Source organism: Girardinichthys multiradiatus, chromosome 4 (genome assembly GCF_021462225.1).
Source record: "Girardinichthys multiradiatus isolate DD_20200921_A chromosome 4, DD_fGirMul_XY1, whole genome shotgun sequence".
NCBI classification, from domain to species: domain Eukaryota; kingdom Metazoa; phylum Chordata; class Actinopteri; order Cyprinodontiformes; family Goodeidae; genus Girardinichthys; species Girardinichthys multiradiatus.
In genome coordinates this window covers 17,324,422-17,344,768 of record NC_061797.1, presented here as the reverse complement: position 1 = coordinate 17,344,768, position 20,347 = coordinate 17,324,422, and the positions used below count along the sequence as shown (strand labels likewise).

The following is a 20,347-nucleotide window of genomic DNA, read 5'->3' as shown; positions in this document are numbered from 1 at the left end:
CAGCCATGCAAACTGTAGCAGCGGACTTCCCATGATGCCACTGGCTGCATAAAAGCACCCCCTTTCCAATGGTCCGACCTCTTCCGCGCCGGTGATAATCGGGATAGGAGGAGACAGCGCGCTAATGTCTCTTTGCTGTCAAACAGACAAACTCTTCAACTGGATCCAAGGGTGTCATACGATCCCACAATCATATGCACAAGTTAAGTACTGATGTACTGATGAATTACTGTTGAAAGAATCCAGTATTCATTCATAAAGAGTAAATTAAGGTATAATCATTGCTTACTTTCTCTCTGAGGCCTGCAGAAGCAAACTGTCCCAGAGAAGTCCCCAGTAGAGAACCTGTCTCTACAAGCTGAGTGAAGCAGTTTTCCCTGCCTGAGAGAAGGACAACAGGAGCTCCATCACCGTGGTTACGGTAACGTGCAGTTTGGCCGGCCGACAGAACAGCCGCCACTCCCCACAGCTAAGGAGGTTAGCTGTAGCTAACCGTTTAAAGACTGTGGACATTTCTTCAGACTTCGCCGCCTTGGACAACGTTCCTCACCACTGTTCATGAGGTTAAGTGTTTGGGCAGAGAAATAGAAGGATTTAGATTGAAATGATCTAAATGTTTTTCCATTTTATGAAGTTTGGTTTTGTTTGTGTTGAACTCAGCTATCTTGGTGCAGCAGAATATCTGCAGCACACGTGCTCAGGTTGTGTTCTTTGTTTGTATGTTTTTAAAGTTAAGACAAACTTTACTTGTAGGGTGATTTTAAACAAAAGGTTGATCATAACGCGCCGTCCACGCTTATGCATTTAACCTTTTTATTAACCCTGGTATTTTAAAGGTATGTGTTTGAGTCTGGTGCTAAACTATCAGCTTCTTTTGTTAGCTCAACTGCTAACCGGTAAGAACACGTGCTTGCTACTAAAGTATATTTAACAGAAAGGTTGTTAGTTTTCAAGATAGTGAATAATAGTCCCTAAACATCATTTTACTAAATTTGATAACTAAGTAAACACCATTAAGCCCCATTTCTCCAGAAAGATTTGGCTCGTTTCCAAAATACTCCCTTAATAATATTTCTTTAAATATTATTTCAATAAATAAAGGCAGCTAATGAGACCCCATTGAGAATTAGTCATCCAGAAGGTTGGTTTTATTCCGCAGATTATTATTTAAAACATTATTTTATTAAAATAATATTTTATCTGATCTTGCATTGTGAATGGTTGTCTAAATGTTGCTGATTATTGCCTAAGTTGGTTCCAAGACTAACTTAACTTCACTTCCAGATTCTTCAAGATAATCCTTGGTTCTCAAACATTGCATGGTAATGTTGCATCACTCTTTTCGATCATGGTTTTCAATCATCTTTAATCAACTTGTTTATATTATACATAGCCCATTAGCCTTCATTATTCCTTAATTCTGCTTGGTAGTTTAGTTGGATTGTTTTAGCATAGTGAAGAGTTTGTTAATTGAAATATGTTTGACTTTGAGTTGACTTATTTTTGTTAATAAATTCTTGTATTTTAAGAAATTGTGTGAGTTCATTCCATGTGTGTGCAGAGTTTTGCTGTTCAATAATGTCAGAGCTTGGCTCACACCTTTCCATTTTGTCCTAATACCATCGCCTTACTGGGCTGGTTTTCACAGGACAACCCTTAACAGACCGAAATATTATTTGATAAAATATTTAAATATTAATATTAAATATTAAATAATATCAGATTAATAATCCTAACAGAACCCTTCGCTTGATCAAAATCAGTTAATCAGTCATTTTCTGGTGCCTATCTCCAGCAGTCAACGGGCGAGAGGCGGGGTACACCCTGGACAGGTCGCCAGTCCATCGCAGGGCTGCTTGATCAAAATGATTTAGTAAATTACAGACCTATATCCAGTCTTCCGTTCTTATCTAAAATTATTGAGAAAATAGTTGCTTATCAAATGTGTGAGCATTTACACAACAATGATCTGTTTGAAGAGTTTCAGTCAGGCTTCAGAGCTCATCATAGCACTGAAACAGCTCTGCTGAAAGTCACTAATGATATTCTTATGTCCTCAGATAATGGACTTGTGTCTGTTCTGGTTCTGTTAGATCTCAGTGCTGCATTTGATACAGTCGATCACAATATTCTCTTAGAAAGGCTGGAATATGCTTTAGGGATCAGAGGAACAGCGCTAGGCTGGTTTAAATCTTATCTGTCTGACAGATTCCAGTTTGTTCATGTAAATGATAAATCATCTTTAAACTCCAGGGTTAATTGTGGAGTACCACAGGGCTCAGTACTTGGGCCAATTCTGTTCACTATATATATGCTTCCAATAGGTAAAATTATCAGGCAGCATAGGATAAATCTTCATTGTTACGCTGATGATACTCAGCTTTACTTATCCATAAATCCTGATGAGCCCAACCAGTTAGATAGACTACAAGCATGTCTTGAAGACATAAAAACTTCGATGACTTTAAATTTTCTGCTTCTAAATTCAGACAAAACAGAAGTTGTCGTCTTTGGACCGGAGTCTTTAAAAAAGAAACTGCTTAGTCAATCACTTAACCTGGATGGCATTAATTGAACTCTGGTAATAAAGTAAAAAACCTTGGTGTTATTTTTTACCAGGACATGTCATTTAAATCCCTTATTAAACAGGTTTCTAGGATTTCCTTCATTTGCCTCCGGAACATTGCCAAAATTAGAAATTTCCTATCCAGAAGTGACGCTGAAAAACTAGTCCAAGCATTTGTTACTTCAAGGCTGGACTATTGTAATTCTTTACTATCAGGATGTCCACAAAAAGCAGTTAAAAGCCTTCATCTGATTCAAAATGCTGCAGCAAGTGTTCTGATAAAAATTAAAAAGAGAGATCATATTTCTCCTATTTTAGCTTCCCTTCATTGGCTCCCTGTTAAATCCAGAATGGAATTTAAAATTCTCCTCCTCACATATAAAGCCCTTAATGATCTAGCTCCATCATACATCAGAGATCTGATTGTTCCATATGTTTCTAACAGAGCACTTCGTTCTCAGACTGCAGGTTTACTGGAGGTTCCTAGAGTCTCTAGAAGTAGAATGGGAGGCAGATCCTTTAGTTATCAGGCTCCTCTCCTGTGGAACCAGTTCCCAGTTTTAGTCCGTGAGGCAGACACCCTGTCTACTTTTAAGGCTAGGCTTAAAACTTTCCTTTTTGATAAAGCTTATAGTTAGAGTGGCTTAGGTTATCCTGAGCTATCTCTGTAGTTATGCTGCTATAGGCTTAGGCTGCTGGAGGACATAATAACCACTTTCACTCTCTATGCTACATTCTCATACTACTCTCAAATTTTGCATTATTTGCTGTTATTTCAGTTTTTAACGATATGTTCTCTCTCTTTTCTCTTCCTTGAAGCTACACCTGGCCTGACTCTGTGTCTACCTCTGACACCTTCTGAGCTTCTACTGTGACTAACTGTTTGTGCTCTCTCTCATACTCTAAACGTGAAAACTGGCTCAGAGTTTATCTGTTCTTTCTTGCTAGATGAAAAGACTAAAGGAGCTACATCCATTAACATTTACTTTTCCTTCTCATAGAAAGGACTCCTGGATCAGTGCTTCTTTGTTCTCTTTGTGTCTCTGCTCTGTTCTCACAAACCCCCAGTCGGTCGTGGCAGATGGCCGCTCACTCTGAGCCTGGTTCTGCTGAAGGTTTCTTCCTGTTAAAATGGAGTTTTTCCTCTCCACTGTCGCTACATGCATGCTCAATATGAGGGACAGTCAACGCCAGTGACTGTCCACTGTCTCTACATGCTCATCCAGATGGAGTGAATGCTACAAGTCACTGACTCGCAATCTGCTGGGTTTCCTTAGATAGAAAAACTTTTTAACCAATTTGAATAAATAACTGAATCTGACTGCATTGTTTGATAGTTAGGATTAATTGGAATGTATGTACCTAAATTGAAATCTATATGATTCAATTGAATTGACTTAGCCCATTTTAATGTTACCCACCTTTCACACAATGCAAAAGGACACAACACTCTCCAATAATTTTTACCTCTGCCTTCCTCCCCCCAGTTGGATGGAGTAAGTGGGAGTCAGGTTTAGCCTAAACCGGGTCAGTTATGGTTGAAGTGCAAACACACCCTCCATTTCTGCTACCTGTGCGACCCCTTCTCTTTTCCAATGGTTATAATCAGTTTGACAGAGAGAGGTACCCCAAATGCTTGTGGTTTTTGGTATAACAATGGCCACCAGTGGGCTTTAGATGGACAAACTTTATCAGTTTATTATTTTACTTAGTACCCCTACACATAGCCCATTCTAAAATGTCCAAACTCTAACAATCAGTAGTTTATTCTAACCTCCCCAACAACCCCGCACCATTCCAAGCCCTTTGTGAAGTGCCTTGAGACAACACCTGTTGTGAATTGGTGCTATATAAATAAAACGGAATTGACCTGAATTGAAAAGTTAAAATTGGCATCAGTAGGTAAGCCAAGGAGCAGAAAATGGCGTCAGAATTCTGATCTGTGTTTCTCGTCAGCTCTGGGACTCAAGGATGTATCCCCTGAAAATGACAATACCTGCAGAATATGGATAACTTGAAAGGGTTTTAATGTTTTGCACCTAGCTGTTATAAAAAAAACTAACAAATTGTTGAACCAAGAGGAAAAAAGACAAAATCATACAAAATAATCACCAGCACCTAAGCAATGTGATAAAGATGTTGTGGAAATTATGTCTAAAACACTAAACCCACATTGTAATCCTGTACAACAAAGTCACCATAAAGAATTTCAGTGACAAAAAACCTTACGCAAGTATTTTCAATACATTAATTACTCTGAGAAAGATTTCTGCATGTCCTCTAATTCTAAATGAGGTGAAATCCACATAAAACCACAAGCATGATCTTTTAAAATCCCACCCACTATATTACAGGCCACCATCAGAAATCATTACCTCTTCCAACAGAGCCATGCTCCATTAAAAATAAACATTACACATACTGTGCCTATTAAAGAAAACCACCCTTTAAAATTTGCCTCTGCTGCTTAAATGTAGATGTCAGAACTTAACGGACCTTGACAATTTTTGCCATCTGCTGAAATTTCAAATCCAGCGTTGCAGACACAGTGGAAGCTGCCTTCAGTGTTCACACAGCGGCCATTGTTGCAGATACGCCCGTTGGCCACACATTCATCCAGATCTGAGAGCAGCAAAAGTACAATTAACACCTGCAGCTTCTTAAGCCACATACATGTGTGTCTCTGGGTGGGTGTGTGTGGGTGTCACCTCGGCATTCTGTCCGAGTCGCAGTTGTCTGGAATCCAGGAGGACACTGACAGATGTAAGAACCAGGGGTGTTCATACATTCTCCATGTGCACAAGGGTTTCTGTCGCACTCGTCCTCATCTGAAGAGCAAACATTTAGCTTAAAAACCTTTCTCATGTAAAGGTGTAAAAGCAAAAAAATATATAAAGAAAAGTATATTGTTCTTACCGATGCACTCCCCCCTGGTGTCCAGCTTGAATCCCATGTTGCATTCACAGCGATATCCAATGCCCAGCATGGGAATACACCGGCCATTCAGGCAGAGGTTGCGGAAGGCCTGGCACATGTTGGTGATATTCTGTGTCTGGATATTAGGACCTGACAGAAACGATAAAAACACATACATTTAAGATGAAACTTGGCCGACTGACAGTAAGAGTTATTACATGAACATAATATAGCATTTTATGTTTGGCCTAAATGTATTTAGAAAATGTCAGTGCTACACTACTGTAAGAGCTAATTTGTTGTCTTCTTGCATCCTATGTGCATAAAGCTATAGTTTCTCAGGAAGTGCATAACCAACGCTCCAAAGGAATTAATATATTTTTTAAGGGTAGTCATTATGAATACTGAATGAAAACAAGCAAACAAAGCAGGCAAACATTTGCAGTAAGCAAATGTCTTTGAATTATCATAATTTGGGATGAGCCTTTATAAATGATTATTATAAATTATATGTTTCATCTACCAAGTATATTAAATTACTTCTATGTTCATAACAACAGTTCCACCTCCCAGACATCCGAGAGTTTATACATGCGAGATCTTCGCCACAAGATTTAAAATTGACTAAGAGAAATCTTCTACTAAGTCTCCTTCACTCAAAGTAATTTCAACATATAAGAATTTTACACAATAATACCAGTTTTGACAGAGTTGTGACATAATAATAATAATTCAGTATTGAACCGTATATAATGACTTCTAAACTATTTTAATGATTGAAATAAGTTAACCTTTATGCTCCCTTGTTTTGTGAACAGAAGAGCAAAAGTTCATTCTGGTTCATTCTACATATATAAAATAATTTATAGTTGCAAGAAATTGTAATTCTGAATATGCTGTCTTAAGAAGACTAGTTATCAAATGTGTATAGAATGGTTTATTTTAGAAAGGACATGTTTTGCCTATTAACCTGTAATAACATTAGATGTTAAATGATCACAATTACCTTCTAGCTAATTAGTTTAGGCAAAAACATGAGTCCTGAAGCTTAAAAAACAAGATCCGCTGCTTCTTCAAGTATGGCTTTAAAATTATTTTGTTACATTTCTGTGAGAGAAGCAGAAAACACAAATTACCTGGTGGAGGAGGCAGAACAGGTACTTGTCCTGGATACTGCCCTGGAATTTGGCCTGGGATCACAACCGGTCTTTGACCTGGGATCTGTCCAGGAACTTGGATGGGAATTTGACCAGGAATCTCTCCAGGTACCTGGCCAGGTATTATAAATGGGTAGATGCCAGGTAGATCAGGAGTCCCTGGTACCCGTCCAGGAATCACCACTCCAGGATCAGGTATCTGGATGCAGAGTCTCTGGTACTCCTCTACAAATAAAAACAAAATTTAGGTGAAATATGTTTAGTGTTTTTGAGACCTGGAGCTCATGTGAAAAAAAATTGAATCCAGTAAGGTCATTCTTGACTCCACCTGTTCCACGAATGGGGCACATCTCCGGTATGGAACCGTCAGACCAGCAGCGTCCACTGTCACAGCAGCACTGGATTTTAGTCATCAGTTGTGAGTTTTGACTGGCACAGCGTCCATTCAGTAGGTTTCCGTAGCAGTATCCACCACGAGTATCTGTGAGAAACAACAAAGCGTAAAGAGAGTTAAAGAAATTGTGCTGCATGTAAAATGACCTGTACTGTCCGCATGTTGAGAAAACTGGCAAGAGAAGAATCCAGCAGAGGTTTGCTGTTTCAGACTTTCCGTTATTTGGGGATGGAGGCCACTTCCAAAAGTCATCATTTCATATTTATGAGAACTTTCTCTTCATCTTGCAGTTTTTGGCTCCGTGCTCCAGCATGACTCACACTTAAGTTACTTATTAACACGAAAATTCACATTTTGTTTCAAAGCCAGCCAAACCGCTGTGTTCTAACGTAGAAGCTGACATACTACACCACCTTTTGGATGGTTAATTTGAACGATTCCAGGCATGCATGAAGTGAAAAGCACGTAAAAAAAAATCTGTACTTCAGGGTCTAGACTTGTAGCGTTACAGCAAGGGAAACAGACTAAAAATGTTTGGCACAGCAGCTTTTTGGCAAAAAGGACTCAGACATTCCTTCCAAGCATGCTCTCCTGAGGGGGGTAATACAAGTGTGTGTTTGCATATGTTTCTGTGTGCATGCATGCATGCAAGTGTGATAATGTCCAAGAAGGTCAAATGGATTTATCCGACTCACATTCTTCCCTGGTCTGTTTTGGTTGAAACTGAGCTTAAGGAGGGACTTTTTCTGCTTTTCTGGAATTCATCATCACAGTTCCGGTGGACCGACAGTCAAATACATGCACACTTCTCTTCTCCCAAAAGCCAACCTCATTTTACCTCACTCATCATATGTCTTTTTTTTGTCCAAGGAGAATATACAGTACTGCACAAAAGTTTAAAACCATTCTTATTCATTATTTCCTTCCATGAAGTCTGTTTCATCTTTTTACCTAAAGTGGTCTAGATCAGGCTTTCTGAAGGTCAGTAAGTCTTTTGGACTTTGATTGCTTTTTTATACATTTTCTATCCAGTCTTTAATGAACTATTCATCATCTGCTGTATGTCTGGGTTTTAGGAAATCAACCTTCTTGACTCACCCGAGTGCTGCTAAAATACTATATTCTGTCTGTACAACTGTCCATCTTTGCCGCTTTTCATAGAAACAAAGGAGGTAATGGGAACACAATTTGCATCTTGACAGGATACTGATAGCAAAGTGCCTTAAATAAAAGTCTAAACATATACATATACGAGACTTTTGCACAGTACTATAGCTCATTGTCGTTCAACTACAAACAGACACTTGACTACTGACCTAAATTATTCCAGATGGAAAGTTGGATGCATTTAAATTTTCTCTTCTCTATGTGCCAAACATAAAAGGGATCAAACTGATGTGCAAAAAAGAAAGAGTTTAAAGCGTCACCTTCTTGACTGAATGTTTTATTTTCTGTATTTGAGTAACCAGAAACAAAAACAAAGCAGATGGCACAATAAACATGATTGATTTTAAGGGGTGTGAGAGTCAGTGTGACCTGCAACTCACCCAAACACCTGGATCCATCAACAGAGGTGTAATATCCCTGAGGACACTTGCAGATGTAGCTGCCAACGGTATTATAACATTCACCCACGCCACAAAGACCTGGAATGTTTGAACACTCATCCAGATCTGAGAAGAGGAGAAGATGGAAATGAGACATGGTCACAGGATATTAAATCCAACGGCCACAGCAGATCCTCCTGTGTGAGCAAAACTAAAATTTCCTTAAAGAGCTTATAATCAGACACAGCGTTTGTTAAGGCACACACTGTAACTTAGATGTGTTTGAAATGTGTTTTACACAGTCCAACGGTTTTCCAGCAATTATTACTGGGCATAAAATAGCACATATTTCTCTCTGAAGATGAGTGCCAGAGTAACTGATTTAAAGCTTGTCTGGAAATCATCAAATGTGTGAGTTTAAGAGCCAGTATTTCTCACAGACTTACTGTTTTTTTTTTTTTTCAAATGATGAGGTTGGAAATATTTAACACATTTCGGGTCTTTCTGAAGTAAAATTTGAGGTAAGAAAAAAAATAATGGAATTAGAATATCAACATTTAACAACAATCTCTTTTTTATTTAACTTTATTTAAAGCCATACAGTACAATACATACATTGCTGTGCATTTTGTCACACTTAAATGTTTCAGATCATCCTTCAAATTTTAATCTGACAAAGACAACCTGGGTAATGCAAAGTGGTGTTGTCATTTATCAAGGGAAAAAAAGCTTTCCAAACCAACCCTGTAAAACAGAAAATAATAATGCCATATTTTTTGGAACGATGAGTTTAACATTACTTTGCACATCTAGGACTGATTATTGTCAGACAGAGAATAAAAAAAATACTAAAATCACTTAAACACAAATTATCCACTCTGGGGTAATTTAAAAACAGATGAAAAACATTTGGGCCAACATTTGGTAGACTGACAGGACAAAATGCAACTTTTCGGAACGTGCGTCCCATTACATCTGGCATGAAACTAACAAAGCCTTCCAGAAAAATAACATCATACTGATAGTCTAACATGGTAGTTGCAGTGGGATGATTTGGAACTGCTTTTCTATTCAGGACCTGGACAACTTATAATAACTGATGGAACCATGAATTCTGCTTTATATCAGAAAAAAATCGAGGAGACCAAAGAAGCTGCCACCATATCTTTCAATGTATGAAATTGCAGAAAGGTTTCAATCTGACTTTAGGTCCGGTCATATTACCGAGTCTGCACTACTAAAGGTCTACAATGACATCTTCACAGCATTAGAAACTAAAGAATTCTGTTGTATTTGTGATGTTAGAACTTTCGGCTGCCTTTAACACTGTGTAGATCATGCAGTTCTCATTTCCCACCTTGAACACTGTCAGCCAGTGCTCAAATGGTTTGCTTCGTATCTAAAAAATAGTTTTTTTTCAGTAATGATTAATGACTTACCCTCTACAACAGCCCCTCTCACCCCTGGTGTGCCACAAGGCTCAGTTTTTGGACCAGCTCTTTTCTCCCTCTACTTGTTGCCACTTGAGTCTATCATCTCCAAACACAATGTCACTTTCCATCTATATGCTGATGATCTTCAGATTTACATATCAGTAAAACAGAACAATAACAATGCACTACGTTCTTTGCAAAACTGTCACAGAATTTCTTAAAATTGCACTTAAATGAGGGGAAAAGTGAATACATTGTCTTTGGTCCCAAGCCACCTTCCCAAGCCCCTAGTTTTAGCTCCTTTTCCCTTCCATTCACCTGGGCAGTGAAGAATCTAGCGATAATATTTGACAGTGCCTTTAAGTTCGATAGGGTTAACTCACTAGTCAGAGCAAGCTTTCTTGCTTTTTATCAAAAGTAAAACCTTTCCTATGTAGGGCATATCTTGATATCCATTCCTTTGTTAGCTCAAAACTATTATAACGCCCTCTAAATTCTCCACAAGCTTTAACTGGTATAAAATGCAGCTGCCCGACTTCTCTCCAATACTCCCAAAAGCGCTCATATTACCCCTATTTTGTCTTCCCTCCACTGGCTTCTAGTACGTTTCAAGATAGGCTTCAAAGTCCTGCTTTGTGTTTTCAAGACCAATAATGGCCTTGCTCCAGGTTACCTATCTGAGCTTTTAACTGTTTGCCTCCACGTTAGAGCTTTGTGCTCATATATCTCTACAGGTCCCCATGACAAGTAAAAAAAACAGGGGGATTGCTTGGTTGCTGTTTTTGCTCCTATGCTCTGGAACTCTTCACCAACAAAGCTACATTTCATCACTGAGCTGGGATTTTTAAATCATAGCTAAAAACAAATCTGTTTAGATGAATACCTGACAGAGTATTGTTCTGTTGTGGCTAATGTTTTATTTTTCACCTACCTGGATGCAGACAATATAATTTTTATTTCTTATATATTTTCTTTAGTATATATATATATATATATATATATATATATATATATATATATTATAAAAATGTTTTTATTTATATCTTTTACATCTCCTTTTTTTTTCCTTTAAAAATTTATTGCTATGTATTTTGTCACCTCTTTTTTACTTGTATTAAGCACTAAGCACTCCCAACATGTAAAGCACTTTATACGTTATACAATGATCCAATATACTCTAGTGAATCCACATCAAAATGTCTTTAAAAAACAAAGTTAAATGCTGTTAAGTGACCTAGTCAATGTCATGACTTAAATTGAGAAGCTGACCTTAGATGGATAATTTGTTTTTGGAAACATTCTACTCTGGCTGAATTCAAACAGTTCTGTAAAGAAGAGTGGGACAAAACTGCTGCCACCACAGGTGGCACAACCAGGTTTAGGTTTAGAAAACCATTACTTTTCACACTGGACCAGGTTCATTTGGATTTTTTGCCCTTAATGAATTAAATCATCAGTTCAAAACTTTTTTTTTGTATTTTACTCAGGTTAAATTTATCTGATACTACTGTTTTATGATCTGAGTATTTTAAGTGTGGCAACTAATGAAAACAGAATATCTGTACTGTAACTCTGTAAATCTGTACAGGCACTCCAATACAGAGCAAAAGCTAAATAAATAAAATCAACATTTCTCTCAAACCTCAAATTTTAGAGCTGATAGAAAACCGAATGCTACTTTGGTTTAATTAAACTTATTTTAAGGGAAAAGTGTGTGGTCTTCTTTCCACAAAGTAACAACCAGAATACAATTACTGAGAAGAAGCGAACCGCAGAGACGGATGTGGTTCTCTCGTAACTTTTAGGACCTTTTAAATATTTTTCAGTCTACTCTGTCATTCAAGCAGACTCTGAAAGTCAGTCACTTCACTGTCTCACCACGATGGCTCAGAACTTAATTCTTACCTTCACATTTCTGCGAAATCTCGTTGAATTTGTGCCCAGCTGGGCATTTACATTCAAAGGACCCCACTGTGTTGATGCAGTTGCCTCCTTGACAGATGCCAGGTATAGCTTGGCATTCATCCACATCTGAACAGAAAATTACATGTAATTAATGCCTACACTTGATATTCACAAAACATTAACACATTAGGCTGCACACATCTCTATTAGGTCTGTTCTGGCCTTGACTTTCCATCTTTCATTATTGTGATGGGGCAAAAGATGAAGAAAAGAGAAGATTTCCAGCAGGAGGAGTGGAAACTAAAGCCAAGTTCGGCGAAGAAACAGGGGAATGCATTAGGAACGCACATTAAAAAGGGTGTAGAGTTTAACAGAACGCTATATCCTCAATAACGGGACATTACAGAGATTGAATTAAGACACAACAATCATTCAGAGAAATGGGGTTATGTGTTATGCTGATAACTCAATTTAATTCATTTAATAAATCAGGCAGAAAATCCTTAGGAGGCTTTGACCTTTTGTGATCTGAGAGTACGCCATGTTCCAGTAGGTCCCTGGCTCAGCTCTGCCTCCCCTGCCGAGGTTCTGGTGTTATTTGGTCTGAGGCAGCAAGGCACAGGGCCATCTTACCAGAAATGAGTTCTCCCACGTGGCACTGCCACTGACCCGTGTTACTGACTCTGACAGTCCTGCCGCAGCGGGTGTCAGTGGGCATTCCATACACATGTGGGAGGCACTGCCACCCACCCAATTTAACCCAATTAAAACTAATCCTCTGAAGAGGGTCTTGAGGGGGTGACAGAGAAAGAGAGGAGAGAGTACGCAAGGAGAGAAGAGGAGTTACGATAGGACAAAGGGATAAAAGCACATAAGAAAAGTGACAGAGGAAAATAAAACAGACAAAACCAGAAAAAAAACAAGTGAAAAAAAACAAGAAAACCAAGCGAACAGACTTTACCTTGGCACGCTCCAGTGCGGTGGTTTGGTATGAACCCTCTTCGGCAGGGGTGAGGTTGAGCGGGGCACAGCTCACAGGGATGACCCCATGCCCGTCCTACTGTGGCACAGCACAAGGTTTTAGTGCAGACAATTCCTGTGAGCTGGCCTTGGCACATCTGGTTATTTACGGAGGCAAAGCACGGCCCAGTACGGTAGTCTGCCAGGAGAAACCAAGAGTATATTTTATCTCAACATCTACATTTACCTCTTTACCTTCAGCACAAACAAATTGCAAAAAGGTTATTAGATTCTGTAAACAGTGGAGCACGTTGACACAAAAAAAATCATCTAAACTGTGATACGAAAGGGATATTTTAGTGTAATTGGGAGAAGAACTTCATAGTCTAGTAGACAGTAGCCAGAGTGATCAAATTTTGGTGAATCAGGAGGAAATTCTCAGGGGGAAGTTAAGCAAACAGCTACTCAGAGCAGGAGCCATAAAAGAGCAAACTCCTGCCGTATAAAAATATATAAAATAAGACATTTACTGAAGTTTAACTAAGCTGCAGTAAATATTTTTACTTTCTGTCAATTTCCCATAAGAGTAGAAGTAGTAGCTTTTTGTTTTACAATTTGTTTTAACCAAGTGGGCTAATGAAGACGTTCTCTGCATGACGAAGCCAGTGGAAAAAACCATCCCCCACTTTAAATAGTATATCTATAAACATTTTGGGTACTATGTAAAAAAAGAAACAATATCAAGACATATGATTTGGAAGCAATGTGAGCCTGAACACAGATCCTTTAAAACACATGTGAGAGGCGTAGCATAGTGTAGGTAGAGTGTACGGAGGCCTCAGTACTTGACACAGCCATCCTAGGTTAAACCGATCCCGGAGACCAGAAAACAGAAGGTGATTTCCACACTAACTACAGCACCTTAGAGGTAAAAGTAAATGGTTTACAACAAATATGATAGTGTGAAAAAAAAAGCCCCTCCATCAAGACCACTCTCTTCTCCCCTTCAAACTGGTTCAGATCTCATTCCCCTGAGCCAGCGGCTGGTATGCATTTATTCCCTCAATGCATTCTCCAAACGCCACTCCTTAGTTGAAAACTCCCAACTTATTTAACAAAATCACAGAGTTTTATCAGGTGAAACATTTGGAAGATGGTAAAAACACTGATATAGGCGAAGACAGACAAGGAAAAACACATCAATCCCAAAAGAATCTGGCGAGGATCCAACGGCAAAAATCATTTCCACATTTCGGAGCTCACAGCAGACAGCTAGAGGAAAGAAGGAGACCAGTTCCAACAGCACAGTCATTTAAAACAAACGAGACATTGTGCGATTCCCGTGTGGACCAGGGCCCACCCTAGACCCGTCACGTGCACCACAGCCTCCACGGTCTCTGTGCCTCTGGCACCAGTGCTGTGTGAAATAGAACTGGGTCATCTCTCATTCTGTCCCCCTCACTCACACTGCACAGACTGGACTGGAGTCCAAATGCTTTTGATTTTTGTTAGCTTTCCTTCCAGCCAGAAGTCCGTTTCAGAACAGCTACGAAGTAACGGTGTTTCTGTAATTTTCCAAACTGATCAGCCTCAACACATTTGAGAAGAAAAATGTCACACCTAATGATCAACTACATCAATTAATTTTATACAGAAATATTCTTTCAATTCTAAAAAGAGATTAAACAATTGGGTTTATGCAAACAGATAGCGATTTTCAGTTTTCTTTAAGTTATATGGTCTCAATTTTAGGTTTTGGACAATTCCAATTTTCTTTTTTTTCTAATTTACCCAAAAGTAAGGTTGACTGCCCCTGATCAGAGCTTTGCGAGACAGGCTTCTCCTATTGATGAAAAATATCAAGAAGTTTTAATATCAAATCTCATGCAATGACATCCACCTTTAACGATCATAATAAGTATGATTTTAGCTTGTCTTGTTAAGCATATTGCTTAACAAGACAAGCTAAATCATAATGTTTTGAACAAGATGCTTTAATCAAGAAGAAATAGGGAAAGAACTTCAACCCCTAAAGGGGGATGCTTTGGATTTTGCCGATGAGAAGAAACAGCAGTACTAGCAAGAAGTTACACTTAAAATTCAGTCAAGCAAACGTAAGAACTGTTTTCTTTAACCAGACATTCAACATTTATTTGGCTAAAAAACAAATACTTTATCACAGTTGTATTTCAATTTTGAGGTCTGAGCATTTGGTATTATTTTTCATTCAGAAAAGATCAGCATGATGATTGTAAACCATGCTCTAGGAATAGACTTTTTCCAACTTTAAATCCACAATAACAAAAAAGCACTGTATACATGAAGAGCAATAACAAATGCTATGGAAAAGTCTTATATGGCCCTAATGTGAACCAAGTAAAATAGACAGTTGATCTTTTAATATTTGTATTACTGTCACAAGTGAACATCTGACATGAAACCCGCATATTGCCGCTCTTGGTCTTGGGACAAATAAATATAAGCAGAGGACTTAAAACAGTTGGCTTAGGTAAACAGGGAGAGGCACACAGATGTAGGGTGGTGAAATGGTGTCATTTCATTCGTCATCCTTCTGTGTCTATGTGCGCTGCATCCAGCTGGGGGGGACCCGCCCAAGTCATGTAAGTACATCTGGGAGCAATCGCATATGTGTACACACAAATACACTCAAGCACAGACACACACATGTGCAGAACAGCAGCTCATTACAGCCCAGATTTGGCCAGCAATAATCTCAAAACACACCACAACTTATAGAAACGTTGGAAAGTGGAGAGTTTGTGGTGACTCCATGCAGCAAAGTTTGTGAAGTTAGGAAGCCCACTTCGAAGTGGGTCAAAACAGCGTCAAGGAACTGCAAAATGTAATGTAATTATGTTCACAAAAATCATAGAATTTTCTCAATTACTTCAGATTGTGCTCACACTCACTCTCACTTTAATGCTGCTTCATAAACATAGTTTCTACCCATGTAACGGTGTACGCATGTGTTTTTGTAATTTGCGTGTGTTTCCATGATAGCGTTATATAGTTGGGTGGGGTTTACTTATTGGAAGGTCAACAGGTTTCTCCATTCTCCCAGAACAAACTAGTTAAGCATAAACTCAAACGCAGATGGAAACACACGCACGCGCGCGCGCGCGCACACACACACACACACACACACACACACACAGAAATAATTATTTAATTATCTTTCCACTGAGATTTGCATCAGAATAAAACAGAGGCTGATAGAGGAAGGCAGTGAGGCATTAAGGACCGAAAGCATCCCTCAGCTGACTGACTGACTTCCCTCCAGTGCTCTGGTTGCAGAATTTCTTAGACTGAGTAGCTCACGTGTTTCCACATTTTTGGCCAGTCTTTCTCCACCATCCCAAGTGAACTCACTGGCGTCATAGCTAATGCTTCATTTTATGGCTCTGTAGCTGAATGACTGCAGCAGGAGGAAAGAACCCTGAATGCAACAGAAGCCAGATTGAGGCCATATCTCTAGAAATTCCACATTCCAACCTAAATTGCATTTGCAACCAACAAACAAACATACTGAAGCACCAATCAGCTGTTCCCAGTCAGCAGATCATAAGTCACTTCAGCAGCATGCATTGCACTGCAGTGATGTCTTCATACCATTTTTTTACATCCAAGAAATCCTCAGGAGTCCTGAATGTGACTGCTGCTCCGTGGTCGGATCACATGTGTTTGGAAACCTTGTGATTTTGCTAATGTGATACGATCAAGGCATAATGGAGCACAGTTCTGTAAATTGCATTAAAAGCAAGTGGGGTCTGCAAACACGTGCTTTATGCATGTGCTAGTGTTTATGTGAGAGCACAACGACTTTCTCTCCGGGAAGTGATGGATTCTTGCCCAAACAATTCCAGTAAGAAAAGTTAACCTATAACACTATCGCATCCATATATACTATATTATATGAACAAACAATATACTCCAGTCAGGAGTAAACAGAAGAGAAGGTTATATAAAGAGCATGGCACAAGTAAAAACAATGAGATTGATTGACGTGAAGCAGGTGGACCGAACGAAGCAGATTATGGAGGCAGTGGCACCAGAACAAGTAAGAACCTAAAGAAATGAACTGAAATACCACCTGGAAAACATAAACAATCAGTAATTGACATGATATTAGGATTAAAGACGTGATAAAAGACAATTGTGACACAAAACAAGCATATTTCGATGTTAAATTTTGCACGTCTGAAGTCGCCCGGAAATGACGTCAAAGGGGGAGTCTCCGGTCATTCATTGTGTGAGTGTCAGTGATAAATGGTTCAGGTAGAATCCAGGTTGTGTTAAAAACAGCGTTCATATGGTGAAACAGTGCATTGCTGGAGTATTGCATGTATTATATATATGTGTATATATATATAAGTAAATGTGTGTTTTTATTAATATAGCGAGATCTAGTCCGTCTTTAGTGAATTATTTTGAAAATCCTTACGTTGTGCTCATTCTGTTTCCTGGTGGTATGGTATGATTCATGCATATTAACTCCAGCCTTGCTCCGGCATCTGGCAAAAATAGACTGGTTGAACTAGATGGTTGCCCTGCGATGGACTGGAGACCTGTCCAGGGTGAACCCCGCCTCCTGCCCATAGACTGCTGGAGATAGGCACCAGCTTCCCCACGACCCACTAGGAAGAAGCGGTAGAAAATGACTGACTGACTGAATTAGATGACCTTCCGCACGCCGCAGCAGTTGTGCTCTGCCATCTGATTCTCCTGACTCTGCTTTGTCTCTCTGTAATAGTGACTTAAATAAATCTGAAGAAAGATCAGATTGTTCGCTGCTGTTTGTGTTGCTGCCATTGTAGCAGGAATCAGTTTACATACGGGGGTTCCCCTCTGACGTCATAAAGCCCGCAACAAAATCGCAAAGGAGTAGTCTGGAAATGCCTTTTTAGTGACATTTATGACCATATATATCAACAACTGTACATTTTAATGGCATAAATTTACTTTTTAAAATATTTTATCAATGTTTCCTTTCCATAAATGCAATTGGATTTATCATGAAAGTCCATGTCGCAGGCATCTAAGGTTCAATTTGCTGATGGACCCACCATTGCCAGCAATAGCAACTTTGACTATTCTGTAAACATCTTCCACATTGTTTAGGAGTGTGTTCATAGTTAGATGAAAATAATTCATACCAAATGTGTTCAAGAAGGTTGAGGTCAGGACTCTGTGCAGGCCAGTCAAGTTCCTCCACTTTAAACTTTATATACCTACAGCCATAGAAATGACTGGAACACCAGAATTCCTTTATTGGATGGTGGGACCCAATACTTTTGGCAATATAATGCATTTACATCTTTTGGGTCTTTTTGTTTAACCAAATGAGAGATGATTAGAAGGGCATGCTATGAATCAATCTCTTTTCACTGGAATTTGTTATATTTAAAAAGTAAAAGTAACACCCAAACCACCACAATATACAGAGCTACGAAAAGTATTTGCTCCCTTAAAAATTTCTTCTGTTTTTGCTTATTTTGCACTTTAATTTTTCAAATAAAACCTTTTTATGACAAATGGCAGAGAAGTTTCAAATGATTTCAATTACTTTAATCTGTCTCATATTCTGTTGTCAGGACATAGTTATAGTTTTAACAAATTTACTAGCCATACCAGACCTGATTACTGCCAGACCTGTACAATCAAGAAATTGCCCTAAACAGAACCTGTCAGACAACATGAAGTAGGCTGAATATCTCAGAAAACCAACACACAATGCCCTGATGTAACGAAATTCAACAGCAGATTAGAAACACAGTCATTGACATCTACTGATCTGAAAAGGGTTACAAAGCTACTTCTAAGGCTTTGGGTCTCCAACAAAACACAGTGAAAACCATTATCCACTAACAGAGAAAATATGGAACAGTTGTAGAATCCAGGAGGTCACAAGAGAACCCTAAAGGAACACAGTGGCCTGTCTGATGTACCAAAAAGCATCTTAAGGATCCCTATGAGCTTTGAAAAACATTCCGTGGCTTGCCAAGAAAAGTGGAACATTTTGGATGGTGTGGGTCCCACCATCACACAGTCAAATATAGTGGCAGTAGTGTGATGGTCTGGGGCTGTATTGCTGTTTTAGGACATGGACAACTTCGGTTGTTATACAGTGATTTAGATGTTCAGATTTAGGTTTAATGAACGTTGGCAAGTACAATAAAAAATCACAATAAATATTCAAAGTAGTGGGTAGAAGTTTAAACTCATCACGTCTCCAGCAACATCACTATTACAATCTCTTCCAATTTATATTAAGTATCTAATCAAATCTTTTCTTTATACATATATTCAATAATGTGTTATGAATATTGACATACTAACAAATTCTCTGATAATAAAATCAATATATTCGTAATTGTTCAATATACTTCATTGTACAACACTCCTTGACGTAATGAAATTAACATAACATTAGCAACACTGTTAGAAGGTGAATTCTCAAAACAGAGTCTCAACAAAAAAATGGTTGCTATTAATATCTGCTTAAAGCTCATTACCTGAGCCTAAAGGGTTGCTGCTTTTTTAAATTACCAGATACTGTGGGCTGAGCACAGACACCAGGTTTTGGACCAGATTTCTCCTCGAAACACCAGGATGGTGAAGCTGGGTTAACTCCAGTCCAAACCTCTCGTAGTGTGAACCCTGCTTCACAAGAGTCTTTCTTATTTTAATTTAAGGATAAAAATGATATTTGTAAAACTTCAGCTTGTTCTTTCGTTGAGATTTTTTTGTATCAAAAGTGTGACTTTTCAAATGTTTATTTTGATCAAAACCGGAACATGTGCAAAAACACAAAGTATTCATACCCTTGGAACTTTTTCACATTCTTTACAATTGTTACTTTACAAATGTATTCATTTTATTAAGATTTTTATGTAATAGACCATCCTAAGTAGCACATGTTAGTGACATGGGAGGATTTTGTTCATTTTTTACAAAGAAATATTTGTACAGTCTTGTGTGGATTCAGCCCCCCTTTACTTTTATATTCCCAAATAAAATTCAGTGCAAACCCTTACTTAAAGTCACCTAATTAGTAAATAGAGTCCACCTGTGAGTCTCAGTATAAATGCAGCCTCAGAGGTTTGTTAGAGAACATGAGTGAACAAACAAAATCATGAAGACCAAGGAACACAGCAGACAGGTCAGGGAGAAAGTAGATTTGGGTTATAAAAAATTATCACAATATTTTAACATTTTATAAAGCACTGCCTAAATCATTATTCAAAAAGAGTATGGCAATAACTGCAAAGTTACCACGGCATAGCAATCCACCTAATCAATAGCATTAATCAGATAAGCTTCCATAAGCTTCCACGGTAACTCTGGAGGAGATTCACAGCTCAAGTGGAAAAATCTAGCAACAAGACAACTAGTATTTGTGTACGCCTCAAGTCTGGCCTTTGTGGATGAGTGGCAATAGCCCTCTTATG

The 20,347-nt window shown here is 38.6% G+C and overlaps 1 protein-coding gene across 1 annotated transcript in view; it reads right to left on the bottom strand.

Moving 5' to 3' along the window:
* fbn1 (fibrillin 1) overlaps positions 1-20,347 on the bottom strand; it is a 101,161-nt gene that overhangs the window by 67,445 nt on the left and 13,369 nt on the right. The window contains exons 7-14 of the mRNA XM_047362738.1: positions 12,880-13,077; positions 11,919-12,044; positions 8,581-8,706; positions 6,968-7,120; positions 6,619-6,864; positions 5,483-5,632; positions 5,275-5,394; positions 5,063-5,188 (exon numbers count right to left, since the gene is read on the bottom strand). Coding sequence (XP_047218694.1) covers positions 5,063-5,188; positions 5,275-5,394; positions 5,483-5,632; positions 6,619-6,864; positions 6,968-7,120; positions 8,581-8,706; positions 11,919-12,044; positions 12,880-13,077 — 1,245 coding nt within the window. The remainder of the gene's footprint in view (positions 1-5,062; positions 5,189-5,274; positions 5,395-5,482; positions 5,633-6,618; positions 6,865-6,967; positions 7,121-8,580; positions 8,707-11,918; positions 12,045-12,879; positions 13,078-20,347) is intronic.